Source organism: Dipodomys spectabilis, unplaced genomic scaffold (genome assembly GCF_019054845.1).
Source record: "Dipodomys spectabilis isolate Male_0828 unplaced genomic scaffold, ASM1905484v1 ptg000002l, whole genome shotgun sequence".
In the NCBI taxonomy this organism is placed as follows: domain Eukaryota; kingdom Metazoa; phylum Chordata; class Mammalia; order Rodentia; family Heteromyidae; genus Dipodomys; species Dipodomys spectabilis.
In genome coordinates, this window is record NW_024870679.1 from 49262434 (window position 1) to 49288654 (window position 26221).

Below are 26221 nucleotides of genomic sequence, written 5' to 3' on the forward strand. Positions count from 1 at the left end.
TCTTCAGCTCAAGGCTAGCGCTCTACCACTTGAGCCACAGCGCCACTTCCAGCTTTTTTCTTTTTGCTTATGTGGTGCTGAGGAATCAAACCCAGGGCCTCAGGCATGCAAGGCAATCGCTCTACCACTGAGCCACCTTCTTATCTCCAATTAGCCACCAGAAAATCAGAAGTGGCACTGTGGCTCAAGTGGTAGAGCACTAGCCTGAGCTGAAGAGCTGAAGAACAGCTCCCAGGCCCAGAGTTGGACAGAAAAAAAAGAATTTAGGAACCAATTATAATGTATGAAGCATGTGATACTATATTTCAAGGCACCTAAAACCAACTTAAAGCTCAGTGAATAAAAGGTGGAGTTTTCATCTACCATATGCAAAGCCCTGAATTCAATCCCAACATTGGATTCGATCCTAACACTGAAAAATGTGTGTGGTGCACTCATATATGTGTGTGTGCATGTGTGTATATAGCATGCTTGTGTTCTTGCTCATTCAAGGTACCTCCCTCCTCTTGTTTCTGTGGCTCTTAGTCTCCTGGCTTTCTTCTTCCCTCTCTGGCTTCTTGACCTCTTCTGCTTGTCTTTTTGGCTTCCATCTAGCATGATCTTCCTTGTCTCCCTTTGCCCTTCTCCATGTTCCTCTTACTGAATCCCAACATTGCTCATGCTTTTTTCTCAATCTGAGTCTTCACTTCAGACATGTCCCTAGTCTGCTCCCCACCTTGATTCACCATCCACTTGTATATGTGCCCCAGTCAGAAATATAGTGTCATCTGTGGTTATTGTTCTTCCTTACTTGCCACATTTACTAGGTGACAATGGTATCCATAGGGTTTATAAATCTCTCCAGAATCAATCCTTGCTCTAGTCCCTGTTATTTACCATATGAGTTACAATATCACTCTCTCCTCTGGTTTCCTTGACTCATGCCATCCACATGGTCTTTGTAAAGCTTCTGGGAGTTCGCACAACTGATTGCATAAATAGTCCTGGGACTATTTGGTTTGTTGTTGTTGTTGTTGTTGTTTTTATCCCAGTCCTAGGCTTGAACTCAGGGCCTAGGTGCTACCACTTAGCTTTTGTGCTCAAGGCTAGCATTCTACTACTTAACCACAGCTTCAATTCCAGCTTTTTGGTGCAGTTAATTGTAGAAGAGAGTCTCACAGACTTTCCCACCTGGGCTGATTTTGAACCATCATCTTCAAATCTCAGCTTCCTGAGTAGCTAGGGTTACAGGTGTACAGCCACAGACACCAGGGTTTTTCATTCTCTTATATACACTAGCTCTCTTTCCTCCAACACTCATTAATACAAATTATACAAATATGTATACATTACTACTTTTACTTTTGTCTGGCTTGGGCCTGCCCATTCATCAGACTTAGTCAAATCACTGTTCATTTATCTTTCTCCTTTAATTTAATCTCCTTTTTCAGAGATTAGTTTATTGTAGCCCTAATACCTAATGCCCAAGTACCTAATGCTTTTTTAGTGACTTTAAACTAGCTTTCTCACTTGTGTCTGCCCAGCAAAACATTAAATGTTGAGAAATTCAGACTTTTCATTTGTTTCTAAACAAAGATCAACGATGAACCAACTCCCTGAATGCAGTTTTAAAAAAAGAAAAAGAAAAACTTAATTTGTTTATAATGCTTGTAAAAACAAGCTAAGCACCAGTAGCCCACACCTGTAATACTAGCTACTCAGGAGGCTAAGATCTGAGGATCACAGTTTGAAGCCAGCCTGGGCATAAAAGTCCCTGTGAGATTCTTAGTTCCAATTAACCACCAGAAAACTGGAAGTGATGCTGTAGCTCAAGTGGTAGAGTGCTAGCCTTGAGCAAAAGAGCTCAGGGACAGAACCCAGGCCCTGAGTTCAAGCCCAACCACTGAAAAAGAATAACTGTTCTGCTGAAGGATTCTTTTTACAAAATCTCATTGCAGTTTTGCTTTTTTCTTCCTATTCTGCTATAGTAACAAGTGTTTTGATAGTTTTTATTATTGTATTTGCACCAAGTCTTGAATCAGGAGAAAGTAAGCAGAAGGACATTGGAGAGAAATCAGTGAAGGAGGAGGGCATTTTCCCAAGAGAGGGGCAGAAGGAGGCACAATCCCAGCACAGTACAGACTGGAGAGATGAAGGACACGCGATGGCAAGGCCTGAGGAAGCTGAGAGACTTGGAGGAGATCTGAACCTTCAGTCTCAGAGCTGTGGGGACAGTTCAGATGACAGTACCACCCAGGTAGGTGCTGTGAACCTGTGCTGCAGATCCATTCCCTCCAATTAGTTACAGAGATCAATATCATTTTTAACCATCACGACCAATCGTACCATAGCCTGAATAGTAATAAAATAACAACCATAATCTGAACCAGGCCCAACAGTTGATTCACTTTATTATAAAAGTATTCAGATATAAAAAGTGCTGATTGACAGTTCACCTCTGCTTAGGATGGGTACCATATTCCCTATTCTTTTTTTTTTCTTTCTTTCTTTTTTTCTTTTTTGCTAGTCCTGGGGCCTGGGCACTCTCCCTAAGCCTCTCTGTGCTCAAGGCTAGCATTCTGCCATCTGAGTTACAGCACAACTTCCAGCTTTGTCTATTTATGTGGTACTGAGGAATTGAACCCAGGGCTTCATGCATGCTAGGCAAGTACTCTATAACTAAGCCACATTCCCAGCCCCTCCCTATTCTTTTTTATTGTTTTTATATATAGTTACATTATATACAGAGTGGACATTCCCTATTCTTGTTGAGGGCCTTAGTGTACAAAATATTTCAAACTGGATTATTTTAAATACAGCTTTTGCGTTTACTATAGATTTGCTTTCAGGAAGAGAGAAGAGAGAGAATCTGCCATACTCTATGTTACAGGTCTGTCTTTATTATACAAAATAAGTTCTCTCCCATCCAACTTTCTAGAAATTATTTTGAGATCCACAGAGGAGGGCTATTGTACTCATAAGTAAATCACTGATGTGATTCAGCCATTTGGCTGATAACATCCACTTGAAAAGTGAATCAAGCTGGGCACTGGTGGCTCATATCTGTAATCCTAGCTACTCAGGAGGCTGCCTTTAGTCAGCCAATAATAATTACCTATGATGTGCTAGGTCCTTTTTTAGCAATATGAACAAGATAGATGTGGCAAGTTTCTGCCTTTGACTCCAGCTGGATGGTTTGTGCTTTCATAGGGCCTGTCTCTTTCCACCTGCTCAAGTTAAGACTTTTCACAGAATTCCAGGTAAAAGCCTAGAGCTGCAGGAGCACTGTCATGGAACACTGAGGTTTCTTGGCCAGATGAAATTTTCACACGAGGATGTTTGAGTGAAGAATCTGCAGTGGCTTCCATCTGCTTGAATCTGTCCTCTGTCATAGAGTTTGGCATGTTTGTGTAAATGTCAGATGAGCTCAGAATGTTCAAAGAGTAGCTGGAGAGCTACATCACCTCTGTGAAGAAGATGGTGATCCTGACTCTGGTTAAGCTACAGTTCTAAAGCAGTTGCTGTCTCTCTAAGAGAGGATCTTAATTAAAGCATGTCTAATATCACTGCTGCTGGCTTGGGTGCTGGGCAAATCTGCAGTGCCTCTCTGTGCTCAGCATCCTTCCTCTTTGTCTTCCAAGGTTGCTTTCTTATATCCTCTCTCCCCCATGGGATATGTGCAATGGTGTTGTTTATCCTGGGTCAAGGACACATCTCTGAAAAATTGAAGGAAAATAAAATTAGCTTATTTTTCATTTTTAAATAGAATTATTGACATTATTTGCATGCCATACAACATTAACATTTAAAGTGTGCACTTCAACTGTTACTATTAAATTTACAGCATTTATAGCCATCTCTATGATTTTTAGAACATCTTCCTCATCCTCTTACCTCATAAAAGTAATCTTATGCCAAGTGCCAGTGGCTCATAACTGTAATCCTAGCTACTCAGGAGGCTGAGATCTGAGGATTGTGGTTCAAAGCCAGCCCAGGCAAGAAATTCTGTTAGACTCTTATCTCCAATTAACCATCAGAAAACTGGAAGTAGTGCTGTTGGTCAAAGTGGTAGAGCACTAGCCGAAGCAATAAAGGTCAGAGACAGCTCCCAGGCCCTGAGTTCAAGACCCTTGGCTGACAAAGAGAGAGAGAGAAAGAAAGAAAGAAAGAAAGAAAGGAAGAAGGGAGGGAGAGGAAGGAAGGAGGGAGAGGAAGGAAGGAAGCAAGCAAGGAAGCAAGGAAGGAATTTTGTATTTACTAATAGGCATCCCTCCATCCCCCCCCCCATCCCCACACAACCATTAATCTTTCTGTCTCTGTGGGTTTGCCTATTCTGGATCTGCCATACACGTGTGGAACCACACCATATGTGACCCTTTATGATGACTACCTTGCATATTGCATGTTTTCAAAGTACTGGGTAATCATTCCTTTCCATGACGGAATACTTTGTATCAAAGTCTTAAAATATTTTCATTCACCAAGTCATTTGTTGAACATTTGTTTATTGTAAACAATAATGCTATGACTATCCACATACATGCATAGCTTTTCATGTATTTTAATTCAATTACATTAATATCTAGGAATACATTTTCTGGGCCATATGATAATTTTATCCTTAATATTTGAAGGAAATGCCATACTTCTTTTTCCCCTCAAAGACTACTTGGTGTTGTATCCCTACCGTAAGTATGGTGTTGCAGTGTCTCCTTAACCTGCCAACTGATACTCATAGAGGATAATTGGCTTAATGAACTGTTGGTTGATCCAAAAGAGATCTGGCTAATTACTGCACTCTTACTGGTAGCATTACAGGCTACTGGTCATAATGTAATGAGTTGTTGTGCAGTAACATTCTACCAGCAAAGCAATTTACTGGTAGGAAACTAGAATCTTTGTGTTGGCTGCTTGAATAGCTGAATAGCATCTTGACAGAGGACTTGCTAGCAAGTGACTGGACTGGAAAATGTACATTGGAAAGATTTTCCAGTCTGCAAAACAGGCCAAAACTCATATGCCTTTGTCCATTGGTAGAAATGGTACTTCCCTTGTATGTCTGTTTTGATATGTTAAATGGGTTCTAACCATTGAAAATGCTGATTACTGATTAATTGTTCAAAGCTGTTAATGGTTAAATGAGCAGCCAGAGTGGTAACTGCATTTGCAGTCAAAGTAAATCTAAGTGGAGGCAATCAGAGTAAATCTAAGTAGTATCAACAGTAATGGTAACATTACTGAATGCACATTCAGTGTCCAGGCATCCTACTAAGGCCCTCTGTGTGCTAACTTACCCTCCCTTTATCATATATTATTATTATCCTGATTTCCTCATGAGGAAATGGATACTTAAGTATCCTCTCTAAGACCATCAAACTAATAAGTGGTAGACTCAGAATTGAAACCCAGATGTATCTAATTCCAAAGACTGGGTTCCCTAGTAATTAGATTTTAATCCGTTAAAGACTTTTTCTCTATGGATCTTAGAGATTTGTAGCTCTAGAACAAGGGGATTCAGATTGCCTTTCTGATTAAACCAAAATAGGAATTGAAAGACTAACAGGACTTGGGGAGTTCTGTGCTGCTTTTAATATAAGCAAGATAAAATTAGAATAATGACAGACTTTCCAGAAAATCATGGGCATAAATATACTAAAGCAGTAGTAAGGAAATTTCAAATATTCTTCATCTCTTGAATTATATGTGTGCTTACCTCTTGTAGAAAATTCAAATGACTAGTCTTTTAATTAAAGTAGTTTAGGGGCTGGGAATGTGGCTTAGTGATAAAGTGCTTGCCTAGCAAGCATGAAGCCCTGGATTTGATTCCCTAGTACCACATAAACAGAAAAAGCCATAAGTGGTGCTGTGGCTCAAATGATAGAGTACTAGCCTTGAGCAAAAGAAGCTAAGGTACAGTGCCCAGGACCTGAGTTCAAGCCCCAGGACTGGCAAAAAAAGAAAAAAAAGTTAAAGTAGTTTTACTGAATGGAGGGAACTGATAAAAGAGTATGTTCAGAAATTTCCAGCCTTATTAAGTTATAGCTGTCAGTAAATATATAAATTGCCAGGCCTGGTGATACACAGGTTAAATGAGCAGCCAGAGTGGTGACGAAGGCATTTCATAGTGTTTGCAGTCAAGGTAACTCCAGGAGGCTAAAGCAGAAGATTGCTGGAGTGAGGCCAGCCTGATACATATAACAAGAGCCTTCTCATAAAACAAAAGCACCCAACAACAAAAACTTGAATATAGGTGGGCACTGGTGGCCCATGCCTGTAATCCTAGCTACTCAGGAGGCTGAGATCTGAGGATCGCAGGCAGGAAAGTCTGTAAGACTCTTTTCTCCAATTAACTACCAGAAAACCAGAAGTGGCACTATAGCGCAAGTGATAGAATGCTCGCCTTGGGCTGAAGAGCTCAGTGTCAGCGCCCAGGCGCAGAGTTCAAACCCCACGACCAGGAAAAACAAAAAAAAAAAAAAATAGCTTGAATATATTTGTGGTATAGAGTGTGATGCTTTCATGCCTGTATATACTGTGTACTGATTGCTCAGGTAATTTGCCTGTCACATACTTATTTTGTGTGGGAGTAGTGAGAACACTTAAGATCTACTCTTTTAGCAGTTTCCAAGCACATATTATTAGCCGTAGCCACCATGCAGTACAATAGACCTCTGGTACTTTTTCAATACAGTGAACTGAAACTTGTGTCCTCTGACTCCCCCCGCCCCCACCTAATTACCCCACCATTCCCAGTCCCCAGTGTCTGTCACCGACTGTTCTACTCCTTGCTTCTACAGGTTTGCCTTTTTTTAATTCCACATATACAAAGGCCCAGGTAGTGTTTGTCTTATTTGTGCCTGGCTTATTTAACTTAGTCGTATGTCTTCCAAGTTCAACTACGTATGGCAAGTGTTAGAATAACCTTCTTCTGTAAGCTGAATAGCTTGCACTGTGTGTTTATATTTACCACATTTTCTTTATCCACCCATCAGCTGATGGTCACTGAAGGATAAAGTTTAACATGGGGATTGGCAAAGATTTTGTTTTGGCTATGACCTCCCAAAGCATAGGTAACAATAGCAAAAATTATTAAGTGGTTTTATATCAAACTTTAAAGCTTCTTTCTGCTTGGCAAAGGAACAATCAATATAATTCAGAATCTAGGAGTTGGGAGAAAATGTTTTCAAATTATATCAAGTAAGAAACTAATATCCAAAAAGTGTGGAACTCAATAACAACAAAACAACCTGATTTAAAAATGGGCATAATACCCAAATTGACAATTGTCAAAAAAAAGACATGTAAAAAGCCAATAGGCAGCTGGGCACAGGTGGCTCACGCCTGTAATCCTAGCTACTTAGGAGGCTGAGATCTGAGGATCACAGTTCAAAGCCAGCCCAGGCAGGAAAGTCCGTGAAACTCTTATCTCCAATAAAACCACCAGAAAACTGGAAGTGGTTCTGTGGCTCAAGTGGTAGAGCACTAGCCTTGAGCTAAAGAACTGAGGGACAGCGCCCAGGCCCAGAGTTCAAGCCCCACAACCAACAGCAAAAAAAAAAAAAAGCCAATAGGCATACATATTTTTAAAACTTCATCTTCACTAATGATTAGAGAAATGCAAAGGAAAACCACAATGAGTTATCACTTCAATGAACTATTCACTCCACTGAAAATGGTTATTCTCAAAACAAATTTGTTGGTGAACATATGGAGAAAAGGACACTTTTGTACACCATTTGTGGAAATGCACATTAGCATTATGGAAAATAGTATGGAGATTCTTCGAAAAATTTAAAATTTACCAAATAATCCAGCAATTCCACTTCTTGGTATATATCTCAGAAATTTAAATTAATATTTTGAAGAGATAGCTGTACTTATGCCTATTTGTGCCACTTTCCAGGATAGTCAACTTAAGTATACATCAGTGAACAGATAAAGACAATGAGGTATCATACAATGGTACATAGTGTAATAGTATGATCTACTGTTTATAATATGCAATGAGGAAGTGGCACTGTGGCTCAAGCGGTAGAGCATTAGCCTTGAGCTGAAGAGCACAGGGACAGCACCAAGCCCAGAGTTTAAGCTCCACGACCGACAAAAACAAAACAAAACAAATATGCAATGAAATATTACAGCCTTAAAAGGATGTGTTGACTAGTAACTGGAGAAGGATCATCAGGTAGTACAAGGCAAGTGATGAAGAAGGCTAGATTGCTAAATTTTCTTTGTTTATGCCATCAGACAGACAGATAGACACACACAGAGAAATATGCCCTAAATAAGTAAATAAAGTTTTGTCCATGGTTCAGTTGCTTTTCGTGGATATGAAAAGTTAGAAGATTGTTTATGCTTCTCTGCTTTTGTTCCACAATTTCTTTAGTATTTTTGGTATAAAAGTTGTTAAATTCTGCGGGGCACCGGTGGTTCACACCTATAATCCTAGCTACTCAGGAGGCTGAGATATGAGGATCATGGTTCAAAGCCAGCCCAGGCAAGAAAGTCTGTGAGACTCCTATCTCCAATAAACCACTAGAAAACCAGAAGTGGTGCTGTGGCTCAAGCAGTAGAGCGCTCACCTTGAGCTGAAGAGCTGAGGGACAGTGCCTAAGCCCAGAGTTCAAGCCCCACGACCAACCAAAAAAAAAAAAGTTGTTAAATTCTATTAACATTACTAACTAGCCATAAATATGAAAGTAATTTGTGGTAGGGAAGCTAGCTCCAAAAACATATATATGTGAATAAACACATTCTGACATTATACGTTTCTTTTATAATGTTTGCTTTAGTATCTATTGTCTGGAGAAAAGCTAAAATACCAGCAGCAAGATGAAGTACAACAACTTCGTCAGAATTTGCACCGGCTTCAAATTCTTTGCAGCTCAGCTGAAAAAGAGCTTCGGTATGAGCGAGGAAAGAACTCAGACTTAAAGCAACATAATAGCTTACTGCAGGAAGAAAACATTAAGGTAACTCAAGTGGGAACATCCTTTGTCCAAAGATCTCATCCAGCCCTGGGAATATGTGTATTACAATTCCTTCACATTGGCCAGCCACTGGTGACTCACACCTGTAATCCTAGCTACTTAGGAGGCTGAGATCTGAGGATCATGGGTCAAAGCCAACCTGGGTAGGAAAGTCTGTGAGACTCCATCTCCAATTAACTATCAAAATACTGGACTAGAGACATAGCTCAAGTGGTAGAGCACTAGCCCTGAGTGCGCGCGCGCGCGCGCACACACACACACACACACACACACACAAATTCCTCAATAGTATATATAATTCATCATGGGATTCAAGAATGAGTGGAAAAATTCCTCCTTTAACTTTTTCTGGATAAATAGGGACAAAACTCAGTCATTTCTCTTCTGCTTGAGCGTACATGATATTAGTAAACAGGAAAAAGTTTAAAGTGATGCCATCTATTTAAATCATTATCTTAATTTTTATCACTTACTAAATTTCAGTGACCTAGGCTAAAACCCTGTCCTGCCCTTGTTGTATATCACTAGATTTATCTATCCTTAACAAATCGGTTCAATCAGTGTCACTATCAGTACGAAGGTTCACTTCATGAGGACAAAGTTGGTTTTCCTAACATAAGCAACATGTTAAAAGGAAATCCCAGGCTGGGAATGTGGCTTAGTGGTAGAGTGCTTGCCTAGCATGCATGAAGTCCTGAGTTCCATTCCTCAGTACCACATAAACTGAAAAAGCCAGAAGTGGCACTGTGGCTCAAATGGTAGAGTGCTAGCCTTGAGCAAAAGAAGCTCAGGGATAGTGCCAGGCCCTGAGTTCAAGCCCCAGGACAGGCAAAAAAAAAAAAAAAACAAAGGAAATCCCTCAAACATGTTTGTTTTACAAATAATCTAGGTAGAGCTTCCATATACAAATTTTCTGAGCCATAAGGCTCAGAATGAGCCATTGCATCAATAGACCTTCCTTTAATTATGGTTCAACTCTCTATATTAGAGACTTAGTTTCTAGAAGTCCCTAAAGGTTCTGGAATTCAACATTTTACAAATAATAACTGAGTAGAAGTTTCCAGGTTATATAACCACTTACCTAGGAAAGGTTTCAACCAGATTCCCCACTTAGTCGAAAAGGGGTAAATGCACCCAGGGGGAGAACTGCCATTTTGAGCCTCTTTGCTCCTGTTTCTAGGGTTGCTCCTCTTTCCCTTTTCTTCTTTTTCTTTTTTTTTTAATGGCCATGGGCTTTGAACTCAGGGCCTGGGCACTGTCTCTGAGCTCTTTTGTTCGAGGCTAGTGCTTTACTACTTTGGGCCACAGCACCACTTCGTTTTCTGGTGGTTAATTGGAAATAAGAGTCTTGCTGGCTTTGAACTTGGATCCTCAGATCTCAGCCCCCTGAGTAGCTAAGATTACAGGCCTGAGCCACTGGCCTGGCAAGACTTGAAGTTCTTATGGCCTCTCCAGTCATTACTCAAATCTGCTTTTATAGTATAAAAGCCATCTGGAAAACATGTAGATAGCCAGGCTCCAGTGGCTCATGCCTATAATCTGAGCTACAGTTCAAAGCCAGCCGGGGCAGGAAAGACCATGAGACTTTTATCTCAAATAAACCACTAGAAAACCGGAAGTGCCACTGTGGCTCAAGTGGTAGAGCACTAGCCTTGAACTGAAGAGCACAAGGACAGCACCCAAGCCCAGAGTTCAAGCCCCATGATGGACAAAAAAGAAAAAAAGAAAAAAATTCATGTCTAAAGTATATACTACCTGGCACTTTATGAGAGAAGTTTACCTTCACAAATCTATTGAGGGAAATGGTTCTTATTTGAAAAATGACATAAAAACAGAAGAGGAGATGTGGCTTAAGTGGTAGAGTACTGATCTTGAGTAGAAAAAGCCAAGCAAGAGCAAGGCCCTAAGTTCAAACCCCACTACCAGCAAAAAGAACATGAAGGAGGGAGGAAAGAGGAAGAGGGGAAGAGAAAGAGAGGGAAAGGTGGAAGGGAAGGGAAAAGGGAAGGGAAAGGAAGGGAAGAGAAGAGAGGAGAAAGAGAGAAGGAAAGAAGGAGGGAAGGAGGGAAGGAGAGACTGAGCACTGGTGACTCAGGCCTTTAATCCTAGCTAACTCAGGAGGTAAAGATCTGAGGATTGTGTTTTGAAGCCACTCTGGGCAGGAAAATATGAGACTTTTATTTCCAATTAATTATCAAAAAGCCATAAGTGGAGCTGTGACTCAATTGGTAGAGCGTAGCCTAGAGCAAGAAAAGCTCAGAGACAGTGCCTAACCCATGTGTTCAAGCCCTAGAGCAGGCAGAGAGAGACAGAGACAGAGATAGAGAGAAAGGTCTTTGGTCATAATCTGTAGGGAAGTATAAAGGAAAACAACAAATGCTTATTTATCTCGATCTAAAAGGAAGGCCTTCTTAAAAATTCTGGTATTTCATTATCATCTGAATAAACTTCTTCCCTACCCTCTCCAGTCATGAGTTTTATGGGACCTTTTTTTGGAGGGGACAGAAGTTTATTTGTTTGGTTGATGGGGATCAAACCCAGCCCTCATTTATGCTAGGCACATATACCATCTCTGATTTATATTCCCAGCTTCTTCTTCACAAGTTTTAAAATATTGATCATATTCCCTAAACCTTTGTAGTTATGTAGCTTTAAATTTTTAAATATGTTCTTCAGATGACAGCCTTTTACCTTTTCCTTCAAAGATATTTCTTAGATCATCTTAACTCTGAACATATTCAAGTAATACTTTATCAGAACTACTCAGATCAGTATTCAGTTTGCAGGCAAGCCAGACATAAAGTTAATGAGACCCCATCTCAACCAACAAGCTGGTCATGGTATTTTACCCAGCCATGCAAGAAGCATAGGTTGCAGGATCGCAGACTGAGACTACCATTGGGGAGGGGGGAGCAAGACTCTAAAAATAACTAAAGCTAAAAATGGCTGGGGGTATGGCTCATGTAGTAGAGCACCTGCTTAGCAAGCATAAGATTCAGAGTTGAAGTCCCAGTACTGAAAAATAAAACTTACACAGACCATGATGCCTTACATGTGATTGATACACTATTAACCTTTGTTGACTCAATGAACAGTCTTTCCGGGTTCAAATCTTTCTGATGGTGGCTGACATGTCAGCAGTATCATCTACAATAGTTATCTTTCATTGACTCCATCTTTTATAAACCTCCCTTTACCCTTGAAGAGCCATCTTGTTATAAATGAGGGAATGATTCAAGGTTGTAAACCTAATAAATAGAGTCCGAATTTAAGCCCAAACAACTAATATGGAATTTCATACTCAGAAAAAGCATCAAGTCAGGCACCAGTGACTCATGCCTGTAATCCTAGCTATTCAGGAGGCTGAGATCGCGGTTCAAAGCCAGCCCTGGCAGGAAAGTTTATGCGACTCTTATCTCCAATTACCACCAGAAAACTGGAAGTGACACTGCAGCTCAAGTAGTAGAGTGCTAGCCTTGAGCTGAAGAGCTGAGGGACAGTGCTCAGGCCCAGAGTTCAAGCCCCACAACCAACAAAAAAGAAGAAGGAGGGTGGGGAATGAGGAGCAGGAGAAGAAAAGAGGAAGAGGAGGAGGACCACCAAATGTAGACCTAGAGTTGTAACTTTAACTCCGCATACACTCACCACCCAGGGCTGCCAGCCTATACATTTTCCCATCTCATACCACTGCTTTGCCACCTCGGCATCAATCATTAAACTCCTCTGCTTTACTTCATAGTTTTGCTTCCTATGCACAAATCCCACACAATATAGTTTAGCTTTTCCATGTGTTTTATTGCCTGTAGTACTGGATCAAACCACAAGCTTCATGCATACTAGATAAGCGCTCTTTCACTAAGCCCACACCCTAACCCCTGCCCATGTAAAAATACTTTGCAAATATATCAATTATGTTCATCTTGTGCCTGTCCTTTTATGATCAGTTCTGTGTGCAAGAGCCACCCATGCTGTAATGCAGAGCCATTGCTCTCCCATTTTGCTGTACAGTATACTCTTCTATTGTAGGAAAATATACATTATTTATGTACTTTCCCTGTGTTTTGTGGACATTGTACAGGCTTCCCACTTTGTGATATCATAAAGTAGAGCCTTAGTAGGCTGGATGTCACTCTGCCAACACTGAGACATTGTATTGGATCTTCTTGCTGATGAATATACTCTGGAAGCACACATCACCAGCCATAACAGTGTTTACACCAGTGCTGCAGTATTTGATCATTACAGCATTACCAAGATACTGACTATTGGATCCATCACTAACAACCATAGACTCAAGCCTTGGCCTGTCTTACTCTGTGAAGTCAGTGGGCAATATCTTGTGAAAGGATTTTGAATCCTCTCTATTTACAGTAAGAAGTTCAGGTTTCATCATCTTGAGCCAATCCAGTGCTTCAAAATTCCAACACTTACCTATCTTTACTCACTAATGATAGGAAACATTTTGCTCCTACAGCACAATTTCTGCTTTTCTACATACATTCACTTCTGTTCTATATAATAAAGTGGTCAATTTTACATGTCGATTAACATTTTTGAAGATGACATTTCTCTGAGTAAGAGAAAACATTAATGCAAAGTGAGAAAGTGAGCTGAACACTGGACACTCAAACAGCTTTTACCCAAGCAGCTTTCTATCCATGCCTTGGAACTGAGTATAAGAGCACATTTTTCAGATATACTCAGTTAACAAATGTAAGACTCTGCCCTGAATATCATGATCAATGAAAGCAGTTGATTTGAAGTATTCGTAGAATAGTGTCTATGACCACAAATATGCATTTCTCTAGGAAGAGAGGTCGTGGAATGATTACATCATAGCCTATATATTACCTAAATGCTTTTTTCAAGTTTTATCTTTCACCAATAGAGCATGAAGGTTAGCGTTGCCCGCATCCTTACCACTTCTTGGTACTTTCAGCCTTTAAAGTTGTTTCTGAACAATATTCTATTGTATATATAATACATTTTCTTTATCCGTTCATCCATTGGTGGGTACCTAGGCTGTTTCCACAGCTTGGCAATTGTGAATAGGGCTGTAACAAAAATGTAGCAATGAAGACGTTCTATAGTATGCTGACTTACATTTCTTTGTATATACGCCTAGGCGTGGTATAGCAGGATGATAGAGAAGTTCTGTTTTGAGTTTTCTTAAAACTTTTTGCCAATCCTGGGGCTTGAACTCAGGACCTGGGTGCTGTCCCTGAACAAGGCTAGAGCTTTACCACTTGAGCTACACCTCAACTTCTGGCTTCTTTGGTGCTTAATTGGCAAAAAGAGTCCCATAGACTTACCTGTCTGAGCTGGCTTTGAACTGAAACATTCAGATCTCAGCCTCCTGAATAGCTAGGATTAAAGCACCTGACTATTTTTAGTTTTTTGAGGAAGCTCCATTCTTATTTCCATGAGGGCTGTGCTAGTTTACATTCCCACAAACAGGGGTCCCTTTCTCCTCTACATCCTCACTAGCATCTGGCTGGGGTGAGGTAGAATTTTGGGATAATTTTGATTTATATTTCCTTTATGGCTAAGGGTGTTGAACATTTCTTTATGTATCTATTAGCCATTTGTATTTCTTCATGTGAGAATTGTTACTCAATTCACTTGCCCCTTTATTGATTCAGTTTTTGTTCTTTTGGTGTTTAATATTTTGACGTCTGTCTATGTTTTCAATATTATCTTTTTCAGATGGGTAGCTGATAGAGACTTTTTCTCATTTTGTAGGCTATCTCTTCCTTGTGGTTATGGTTTTTCCTTTGATGTGCAGGAAGCTTATTTAATGTATTCCGTCCATCAATTCTTGCTCCTATTTGCTCAGCTATTGGAGTCCTATTCAGAAAGTTGTTACGTAAGCCTGTATCTTCAAGTGTTTGTTTTCCCATAGGAGTTTCAAAGTTTCATGTCTTAGATTACTCTTTGATCCATTTTAAATTTATTTTTGTATAGAGAAAGAGGTAGAGATCTAGTTTCAGTCTTTCATATGTTGAAGATTCCAATTTCCCTAGCACCACTTGTTAAAGAGGCACTTTTCCTCCAATGTATATTTTTTGTCATCTTTGTCAGATGCCTGTAGCTGTGTGGGTTTATTTCTGTAAGTGGTAACCTTTCAAAAATTTCATTTTCTAACTATTGCCAATATATAAAAATACCATGGTTTTTTCCTAATAAAAACTTTGTAAGGCTTTGTATGTCATGTGTTTTCATTTTATAATTTATGTGTAGCTCGTTTTCTGTAAAAGCAAATCTATCATGTGAGAATAAAAATAATTTTCTTTTGTCTCTTCCAAATATATGATTTTCATTACTGTTTCTTATTTCTGTACTGGCTATTGTAATAGCAACAAGAATTGGTAAATGTGAGCATCCTTTTCTCAGTCTCAATCTCAAAGTAAGATTTCACCAGTTAGTAAGCTTCCAGAGACTGGCAAGTTATGTTTGTGCCAGGGGTCAGTGAGCTCCACCTGTAATCCTGAAATTAAAGTTTGGATGGTTGGGGAATAGCCTGGGCAGGAACATCTGTGAGACTCTAATCTCCAATTAAAATAAACAAACAACAACAAAAAAAACCTACCAAAAAACTTGGCTCAAGTGATAAAGTGCTAGCCTTGAACAACAACAAAAAAGATCAGGGACAGCATGCCCAGGCCCTGAGTTGAAGGTCCACAATGGCACTAATAGTAGTAGTATTAGTAGTATTAATGTTTTTGGCTTGAAATAGTGGTGCAGACCCATAACCCTAGTACTTTAAGCTGAGCTAGAAAGATTGTGAGTTCCAGCTAATATTAAACTCTGTCTCAGATAGATAGGTAAATTGATGGATAGACAGACAGACAGACAGACAGACAGATAGATAGATAGATAGATAGATCTTTTTACCACATTAAGGGAGTCACTTTCTAGGGTTAGTTTGCTCAATGTTTTATGAGAAATATATTTTGAATTTCATCAAATTATTTTTTCTAATTTTTGTATTGTTTTGTTGGTCAAGGGGCTTGAACTCTGGGCACAAGCACTGTCCCTCAGCTCTTCAGCTTAAAGCTAGCACTCTATCACTTGAGCCACAGCACCATTTCTGGTTTTCTGATGGTTTATTAGAGATAAGTCTCACAGACTTTCGTGTCCAGGCTGGCTTTAAACCACAATCCTCAGATCTCAGCCTTCTGAGTAGCTAGTATTATAGTCATGAGCCACTGGCACCTGGCTAAATATTTTGAAAATATGAGATTTTTTTTAAATGTATTAATATGCTCAATGACATTGACTGATTTCCTCCTGTTAACCCAACTTTGTATTTCTAGGATACATCCTTCTTCATCATAAATTATCAATGATTTTTACTATTTGTATATCACTATATTTAGCTTGTTAATATTTATTTGGAATCTTGGCATGTGTGTTCATGACTGAAACTAGCCTATCATTTCCCTGTTCTTAAAAAATCCTCATTGGGCCGGGCGCTGAGGATCGCGGTTCAAAGCCAGCCCGGGCAGGAGAGACCGTGAGACTCCTATCTCCAATAAACCACCAGAAAACCGGAAGTGGCGCTGTGGCTCAAGTGGTAGAGCGCTCGCCTTGAGCTGAAGAGCTGAGGGACAGTGCCCAGGCGCAGAGTTCAAGCCCCACGGCCAACAAAAAAAAAAAAATCCTCATTGGGATTTTTTTTGCCAGTCTTGAGGCTTGAACTTAGGGCCCTGAGCTACTTTTGCTCAAGGCTAGCACTCTACTGCTTGAGCCACAGCACCACTTCCAGCTTTTTCTGTTTATGTGGTGCTGAGGGATCAAACCCAGGGCTTCATGTATGCTAGGCAAACACTCTACCACTCAGCTACATTCCCAGCCCCTCATTGGATATTGGTCTCACAGTTCTCCCAGCCTCTTAAAATGAGTAACATACCTTCTCTTTTTGTTCTCTGGAAGAGTTTGTGAAGACTAGCAATGGTTTCTTCTTAAATTATACAAGAATTCATACCTAAGGCCTTTATTTGAGAGTTTTGAATTAATACTTAAAGACTTTGAGAGTTTTTTGGGAAGATTTGGAACTGGTAACTCCCATTTCTTTAACACTTATAAGAAGTCAATTTTTAAAACTTTCTTCTTATATCAGGGTATATTTTATTTTCTACTATTTGATTTATAGCTTTAAAACTTAAAAAAAAAAAAGCCAGGCATGTTAGCCTATGCCTATAGTCCAATCTACTTGGAGGCAGGAAAATTGCTTGAGCCAAGGAATATTAAGGCATCCTGGACAATGTAGTGACATGCTCTCTCAAAAATACTTTTTTAAAAAATAATATCATGATTGTTGTTTTTACTTTCATGGTATTTATTGTCTATGCTTTGTTTCTTTTCCCTTAATCAGCTTATTAATTTTGTTAGCCTTTTCAAAGAATCAAATTTTACCTTTGCTCTGATTCCCTATTGGGTTTTTTTTTCCTAAGAGATAGAGTAAATACACACATTTAACAGCTTAATATCAATATGCTGCACCCTACTGCATTAGAATCTGTATTCAGATCCCAGCTTTCTCATTTGCCAACTCTATTTAAGATTCAGGTTTGCATGTTTAAAATGAAATAAAATACCAATCTGAGCTACTTTACAGACATGAAAGCCTAACAAATGTGAAATCGTATTAGCCTCCATTCCATACTTCAAACACAGTAGACATTCTGTGATTCTTGAATAATGGGAGTTAATTTTCACTGGATATTTCCTGTGTGTTGAACTTGGTTCCTGAAGCTTTAGTTGCTTTGCCTTCTTTAATGAAGCCTCACAGCTATCCCAAGTCAGCAGTCATTATCCCTCCAGTACAGTTGTGTTCATCTGATGCTCAACCAGGGCACCAAGAAAACTACTAACTTTTAGAATCGCTTGGTAGAATCTGATTGGTTAATTTAGTAAAGACACATACAGAGTGACTATAGTTACGACACGATAAATTCTGAGATCATGGAATTCTGTTACCCACAAGGACCACGTTCACTGTCTTAGCATTTTGTCTGTGATTCCTTGGCCTTGTGTCCACATTTACAAGGTTCTGATATTCCTCAGTAGGAACTGGTCATTCACCCACTCTCTGGCACTAAGAGGCCTTGATTATTGAAAGGGAAATAAAGAGGATGGTCCCTGGGGAAGAAGGATGACAAACAAATAACTATAGGCATGTTTAATTACAGTTTTGATAAGTTTGTTGGATGAAATATGTGTGGTTTAGAGCATCTATAACAGGAGTAAGGAAACCTCTTTAGGATTGTGACATTTAAGCAAAGTGATATTTGAGCAGAGACCTGAAGAACAGGCCGACAAGTTCATAATAAGGAGGGGAAAGGTGAAGGACTCCTGGCAGAATGAAGTGTGGAAAGAATTCAGTGTTCAGAATCTCTAAATAGAATCCAGTGTGACAGTTCAGATGGTTTTAAAGAGACCACAAAGGGCCAGATTGCACAGGGGTGGGTAGTTGCTGGGATTTGTTCCTTTGCTAGTAAAATACCCGTGTGTGTGCCAGTACCAGGGCCTGCACTCGGGGCCTTATGCCCTCACCTGGCTTTTTCACCCACAGCTGGTGCTTTACCACGTGAGCCATGTCCTTGTGTGTGTGTGCTGGTGGCACTGGTGCTTGAATTCAGGACCGGAACACTGTCCCTTAGCTTTTTTTTTCTCTCAAGGCTGCCACTCTACAACTTGAGCCACACTTCCACTTCTGGCTTTTCTGTGGTTAATTGAAGATAAGACTAATATAGACTTTCCTGCCCGGGCTGGCTTTGAACTGTGATCCTCAGACCTCAGTCTCCTGAGAAAGTAGGATTACAGTCATGAGCCACCGTTGCCCAACCAAATCCAGCTTTTCTTGCTGGTTAATTGGAGATAGAGTCTTGAGAACTTTTCTTCTCAGGCTAGTTTTGAACTATGATCCTCCATGTCTCAACCTTCAGAGTACCCAAGATTATAAATGTGAGCCACCAGGTGCCCAGTACAGCTGAAAGATTTTAAAGCACAGGAGTCAAGTACAGTGTGTGTGTGTGTGTGTGTGTGTGTGTGTGTGTGTGTGTGTGTGTGTGTGTGTGTGTGTGTGTGTGTGTGTGTTCTGGTTTGGTTTGGTTTTTTTAGTGGTTATGGGGCTTGAACTCTGGGCCTGGGTGCTAGAACTCTACCACTTGGGTCACAGTGCCACTTCTGGTTTTCTGGTTGTTAATTGGAGATGAGAGTCTCACAGACTTTTCTGCCTGGACTGGTTTTGAACCACAGTCCTCAGATCTCAGCCTCCTGCGTAGGTAGGATTACAGGCAGAGTCACCGGCAACCGGCTTCATGAGTGTTTTTTAAAAGAGAATATGTTGGGTGCTGCATAGGGAATGCACAGGAGTAAAATTGGAAGTGACAGGATGGGGGAGGGGCACCTTGCTTGATCTAGGCTAGGTTGGTGACAAAAATGACACACACTGATTGATGTCTAGTAGTTGTGGAGGTAGAGTGGCAACATGGGTTCTGTGATGGGAACTGGATCACAAGAGAAAAAGAAAACTCAAGGGTGACCTGTGCATTGATGGCAAGCCTGCATAAACCAAAATGTGTGTGAGAAAACCAACCTTGAAATCAGAAAGAATTCATTAACAAACTTGATAGTTACTCACATAAAAATAACACTTCAAATCATAGAAATGAACCTAGAATCATCCACTTTCTCATCCAATAATACAGAGATTGGGTAACAGTGGAAGAGTCTACAAAGGAGAACAAGAAGGAGTAGCAGAGAGGTAGCAACCAGGAGATGAAGACAGTGGGTGCTCCTGACAAGTCATTTGCACCCTGGGCTTATTTTGACACTGGGGTGATCAGTTGGTGCCCTTGGCAAAACAATTCTGGGGGTTATAGCCATGAAAGCCAGTTTGGAAAGATTAAAGAAAGAATGGGAAATGTTTAAGCTCTGCAAACATGGAGAGTACTAGAAAAATTCCTTTGTCCAGCCAGTCTGATGGGAGAGACTTAGGTAAAGTTTACTAAAGCATGGAGCTCCACATGGAGCCACATGGTATGGATATTTATTTGTCAGCTTTATGAATAGGGGAGGGGTGTTACAAGGTCTTTCTGTGTAGACTAGGCTGGTCTTAAACTCCTGCCTCCTCAGCCTCCCAAGTTCTGGGATTACAGGTATGTACCAACTTGCCCAGCCTTACTAGTTTTTGAAGGAAGTAATTTCTTTCATAGCTTCTTATTGTGGCCTGCTTATTCCATGTTGATTTTATCATTTGTATTTATTCCCCAACCCTAGATGAAAATTGAACTAAAGCAGACCCAGGAGAAATTACTAGACAGCACAAAGATGTATTCTTCACTTACAGCAGAGTGGAAGCAATGTCAGCAGAAAATCAAGGAGCTGGAGCTGGATGGACTTAAGCAGGCTCAGAGCATTAAATCACAGAGCAATCTGCAGGAAAAGCTAGCTCAGGAGAAGCTGAATGCTGCCGAGGCACAGGAAAGGGTAATTATTCTCACACTTAATACCTCGTATACACTCATTACCACCACAGAAACCCTTTTCCTTAAGGATTTTAAGAACTAGAAAATGGCGCAAATCTGGCAGAATTCTAATATTTTATTTTCCTTCCTTTGTTTTCCTTTTTTTATTTTACCAGCTTTTATAATTCCAGTAAATCTCATGTTTAAAACTTACATGACGTACAAGTTATCTTGATCATATTCACCTCCTCTGTCACTCTTTTCCCCTGCCTCCTGGTTCCCAAATCTATCTATCTATCTATCTATCATCTACCTATATTTTTCTTTCTCTCCCTCCCTTCCTCCCTCCTTCCCTCCTTCCCTCCCTCCCTCCCCTTCCTTCGTTCCTTTTTCCTTCCTTCCTTCCTTCCTTCCTTCCTTCCTTCCTTCCTTCCTTCCTTCCTTCCTTCCTTCCTTCCTTCCTTCCTCTTGTACCAGGTCTCGAACTCAAAGATCTCATGCTCTCACTTGGCTTGTTTGCTCACTGATGGCACTGTACCAATTGAATCATGCCTCTGGTCTAGTATTTTGCTGATTAGTTGGAAATAGCATCTCATGAACTTTCCTCCCAGGCTGGTTCTGAATCTTAGTCTTCCAGGGGTCAGCCTCCCAAGAAGCTAGGATTTCAGAAGTGAACTACCCTTGCCAGGCCCAAACTACTTTCAAGAAGCTTCACACATGTGCATAAAGTATGTTGACTATATTCACATTCCTTCACTTTCACATTTTAAATGGTTTATTTTCCTTTGATCTATATTAGCTGATAATGTCATTTTTATTTTGTAATTCTTATAGGGATTTTTATTGTGAAATGAATGAAACATTTTCAAACATTACCCCTGCATTTTAGATAGTCTAACACTAGGTGGCAGTAGTGCATAGCTGCACTCTATCTATCTATCTATCTTATCTATCTATCTATCTATCTATCTATCTATCTATCTATCTATCTATCTATCTATTATTTTTGCCAGTCCTGAGGCTTGAACTCTGGACCTGGGCACTGTCCCTGAGCTCCCTTTGCCCAAGGTTATCACTCTATCACTTGAGCCATAGCTCCACTTCTAGCTTTTTCTTGATTGAATTGGAGATAAGGGTCTCACAGGCTTTACTGCACTGACTAGCTTTGAACCATGATCCTCAGATCTCAGCCTCCTGAGTAGCTATGATTACAAGTACGAGCCATTGGTGCCCAGCTCAACTACACATTTTGATGTGCAGCTTTGTATGAGTCAAAGCTAAAGCAATCATTATGCTGGGAATGTGGCTTAGTGGCAGAGTGCTTGCCTAGCATGCATGAAGCCCTGGGTTTGATTCCCCAGTACCACATACACAGAAAAAGCTCAAGGGATAGACTGCTCAGGGCCAGTGCTCAGGCCCTAGGTTCAAGCCCCAGGACTGGCATAAACAAAAACAAAACAAAAAACCCAAGATGACAGACCTGGCATGGTGGCTCATGCCTATATTTCCAACTATTCAGAAGGCAAAGATAGGAAGACTATGATTTGGGCACACCTTCCACCATTGACAAGTTAGTGAGATCCCATCTCAGCAAACTAGTTAGGCATTGTAGTTGACAACTGTCATTCCAGCTACATAGGAAGCATAAATTGGAAGAAGTCCAGGGCAGACCAGCCAGACTTTATTCAAGGAATAACAGAAGCAGAAAAAAGTTGTGGGCCCAAGTAGCAGAGCACCTGCCTGGCAAGAATCAGGCCCTGAGTTCAGCCCCAGTACCCCTGAAAAAATAAGATGACTATAATCTAAAGTAGACTCAAAAAGTTGATGTTGAATTAAAGAAGCCATCACATAGAAGCCTAGGATTCTATTTATGAGGTTGAACAATGGATTGTACTAAGCTATGGAGATGAGATAGTATCTTTATGAGCTATATTAGCTAGAATTTGCCTTAGAAAATCACACTTATTCTACAGATATTGTAAAACTATTAGACTAGAATGTCTTTCGGTAGGTGCCCGTCATATCCTTACAGTAGAATGGTACTTGCAGCTGTAGTAAAGAAGACAATTTATGCATACATACAAGGAAAATCACTAAATGCATTGTTTTCAAAACAAAAAGCCAAGTGTAGCCAGGCACAGGGAGTTCACACTTCAAACACTAGCTACTCAGGAAGCTGAGATCTGAGGATCTTGATTCAAAACCAGACCAGGCAGGAAAATCCATGAAACTATTATCTCTATTATCCACGAAAAAAAGCCAGAACCAGAAGTGGAGCTGTGGTTCAAGTGGTAGAATAGTAGCTTTGAGCAAAAAAATCAAGGACAAGCCCAGGCCCTGAGTTCAGGCTTCAGAACATACACACACGCGCACACACACACACACACACACACACACACACACACACACATACACACACACACACACACACACACACACACACACACACAAGAGGCATAAACTTATTGTAGTAAATCACTGTATAGAATGTTTGTACATGTGAAAAATAGCTATCTGTGATCTGTTTATGAATCTCTGGAAGTATACCAGTGGATACTTATTTACTGGAGGAAAACAGAGATAGTAATGAGAAAGATTCTTTTGATTTTATAACTTACTTTATGTATACATATTGAATTCTATAAATATCCCCCATATGGCCAATAAGTAATTTATTTTACAGTTACATCTTGCCACACTCCTTCCTTAGGATCAGATTTGTATGTTAGCACTGCTGTCATTGATATCTACATGCTGTTCCCCTAAATTGAAGAAGAAAAAAAGAAAAGGTCACACTCTTCCTAACATCTGACTTGTAAACTTTTTCATTCAAGATTTTGGACTTGCAGCAGAAGTTAGAGCATGCTCAGCAAGCCTATCTCTCAGACACTTGTATTTTGAAGAAGGAACTAGAGGAAAAGATGAAAGAAACCATACAAAATGAAGCCAAGTTGCAGCAGCAGTATCAGGAAGAACAGCAGAGGAGGTAAGAGGAGCAGAGAGCTGCATTTCCTGCGGTCTCACCAGGCTTGTGCCTATCAGCTCAGAAGTAAGCTCACATTCGTCACACTGTTCTGACTGATTATTGTCCTCTTTGCCTCTGGAACCAGACTGTGGGATTCCTAAAGACAGACACTATTTGTCTCTATTCTGGGACCTACTGGTAGTACACTGGTAACTTCTTGAATGGCCAGATTACCTGTGAAATCCGATAGTCTGGGATTCGCTTTTTTGTGTGACAATACAAGGGGTTGAACTCAGTACCTAATGCTTATTAGGTAAGCCTTTTACCCCACACCCTAGCCCTTTTTGTTTTTAGTTTGCTTTTAGATAGGATCACAAGTTTTTCACCCAGGCCAACTTCCAAGTACCAGGACTGCCCAGAAACTTCCAGCTGTAGTTGAAAGTTCTAGCATAGGACTTAACATTCAATAGCCAAACATTTATTGGCTGAATGGGTATTTGAGTTAGTGTTGTGAATAATGAATTCACTTAGTGAGGTGCTGTGGAGATGACTCACCTCGATCACCATGCCTAACAAGATGTCAGGCTATCCTAACTTGTAACAATCAGAGAAATCCACAAGAGCAGATGTACAAGATGTTAAAATAAAATTGGTGAATGAGCTGGGTGCCAGTGGCTCACGCCTCTAATCCTCGCCAGTCCAGGCAGGAAAGTCTGTGAGACTTATCTCCAATTAACCACCAGAAAACCGGGAGTGGCACTGTGGTTCAAGTGGTAGAGTGCTAGCCTTGAGCTAAAGAGCTGAGGGGCAGAGTTCAAGCCCCAGGACCAACACATACACACACACACACACAAATGGTGAATGATGCCCAAGCTGCCAAGCAAAGGAGAATATAACCATCTGGATTCAGGAAAAAGTTGAGGAGACTTGCCACAAGGTAAACTGATCATATCCAAATAATCTCTGGAAGAAAGCAACCCTATTAGGGATGCGCATATAATAGGTTTAATAAAATATGAGCTTGCATTAACATTGCCAAACATTGGCTAGTATGAATAAAAGTCGGCAGGAACTAGAAGCACCATATTTATTGTCCCAATAGTCATAAAGGATTGGTTAGGAAATACCTGTGTGAAACTTTAAAAATAAATAAATAAAATTATTAAAACAGTGAAAAAGGATATTTAACTTTTCTGAAACTTGGTCTTCGTATCTCTAAAGTTGGAATGCCTATTTTCTGAGGGTTTTTTGAGAAGAAATACATAAAATCAATTGTGAAACTACATGTAGGAGAAAGAATAGGCTTCCACCAGGCTGGGAATGTGGCTTAGTGGTAGAGTGCTAGCATGCATGAAGCCCTGGGTTCCATTCCTCACTACCACATAAACAGAAAAAGCAGGACATGGTGCTGTGGTTCAAGTGGTAGAGTACTATCTGTGGTGCAGGTGGTAGAGTGCTAGTCTTTAGCAAAAGAAGCTCAGAAACAGTGCCCAGGCCCTGAGTTCAAGCCTCAGGACTGGCAAAAAAAAAAAAAATGTTTCCACTGAGAGGAGACTACACAGTACAGATTGTTTTATAACTTGGGAGAGAGTAGCCTCAGGCTATAGGGGAAAAAGTTATCTTATCAATATACTTGATGGTTGAAATTCTCTTTATAATAGTTGAAATAATTTCTGATATATTCATGTTCTACTCTTTTAATTTTGTGTTTTTGTTTTTGTTATTGTCAGTTGTGGGGCTTAAACTCTAGACCTGGATGTTGTCCCTCAGTACTTTAGCTCAAGGCCCTAGCCTAGTTTTTCTGGTGGTTTATTGGAGATAAGAGTCTCACAGAGGGGCTGGGAAGGTGGCTCAGTGGTAGAGTGCATGCCTAGCAAGAATGAGGCCCTGGGTTCAATTCCTCAGCACCACATAAGCAGAAAAAGCTGGAAGTGGTGCTGTGGTTCAAGTGGTAGAATGCTAGCCTTGAGCTGAAGAGCAGAAGGACAGCACCCAGGCCCAGAATTCAGCCCCCACGACCAGCAAAAAAAGAAAGAAACAAAAAAAAAAAAAGAGTCTCACAGACTATCCTGCCCAGGCTGGCTTTGAACTGTGACCCTCAGCTCTCAGCCTCCTGAGTGGCTAGGATTACAGGTATAAGCCACTGGGTGCCTGCGCTCTTTTAATTTTGACTTCCTATTTTTTAGTTTTCAAATCCTTGATTTTATGTCAGGGATTAGGGGTTGGGGTGGGGAGTACTGGGGCTTGAACTCAGGACCTAGATGCTGTTCCCAAGTTTTTCACTCAAGGCTAGTGCTCTTCCACTTGAGCCACAGTTCTACTTCTGGCCCTGGGGGAGGGGGAGTTAATTAGAGAGCTGGCTTTCCTGCCCAGGCTGGCTTAGATTTTTTTTTTAGTACAGAAAACTCATTTTTTTTTAAGTTTCATCAGACTAATACTTCCCTTTCAGTTTCAAGGTTTATCTCTTTATCCCTTGATCAGAAATTGAGAATGGAGATTCAAGGTGCATCTCCTTCAGTACAGAGAGGTTTCTTGGTCTGAAGCCCTCAGAAATTCTTTCCAGAAACTAATCCAATGTGACTCTGTGCAAGAATGAAGTGCTAATGACACTCTTTTGGCAGAGGAAGCATTTCCTCACCAAATTCAGGCTTGTAGCAGCGCTGACGTGTACATTAGTATCAGCAGTGATTGTAATTCAGGAGCCTATGTTGAGCCCTGAAGATCCAGGGCTCACCTCATAAGGTACTGAGGAAGAAGGTGGGAGTGGGATTCAGGATGCAAGCCCTGCATCAGCCCTGTTCTGGCTGCTCTGT

At 40.5% G+C, this 26221-nt stretch overlaps 1 protein-coding gene across 3 annotated transcripts in view; it reads left to right on the forward strand.

Moving 5' to 3' along the window:
• The window catches only part of Ccdc30 (coiled-coil domain containing 30), a 108597-nt gene that overhangs the window by 47749 nt on the left and 34627 nt on the right, over positions 1–26221 (forward strand). For 2 of the 3 annotated variants that reach the window (XM_042685100.1, XM_042685111.1), the window contains 3 exons: positions 8772–8951; positions 20256–20465; positions 23278–23429. In XM_042685100.1, the coding sequence (XP_042541034.1) occupies positions 8772–8951; positions 20256–20465; positions 23278–23429 (542 nt within the window). The remainder of the gene's footprint in view (positions 1–8771; positions 8952–20255; positions 20466–23277; positions 23430–26221) is intronic. The other variant, XM_042685109.1, reaches the window with a different exon arrangement.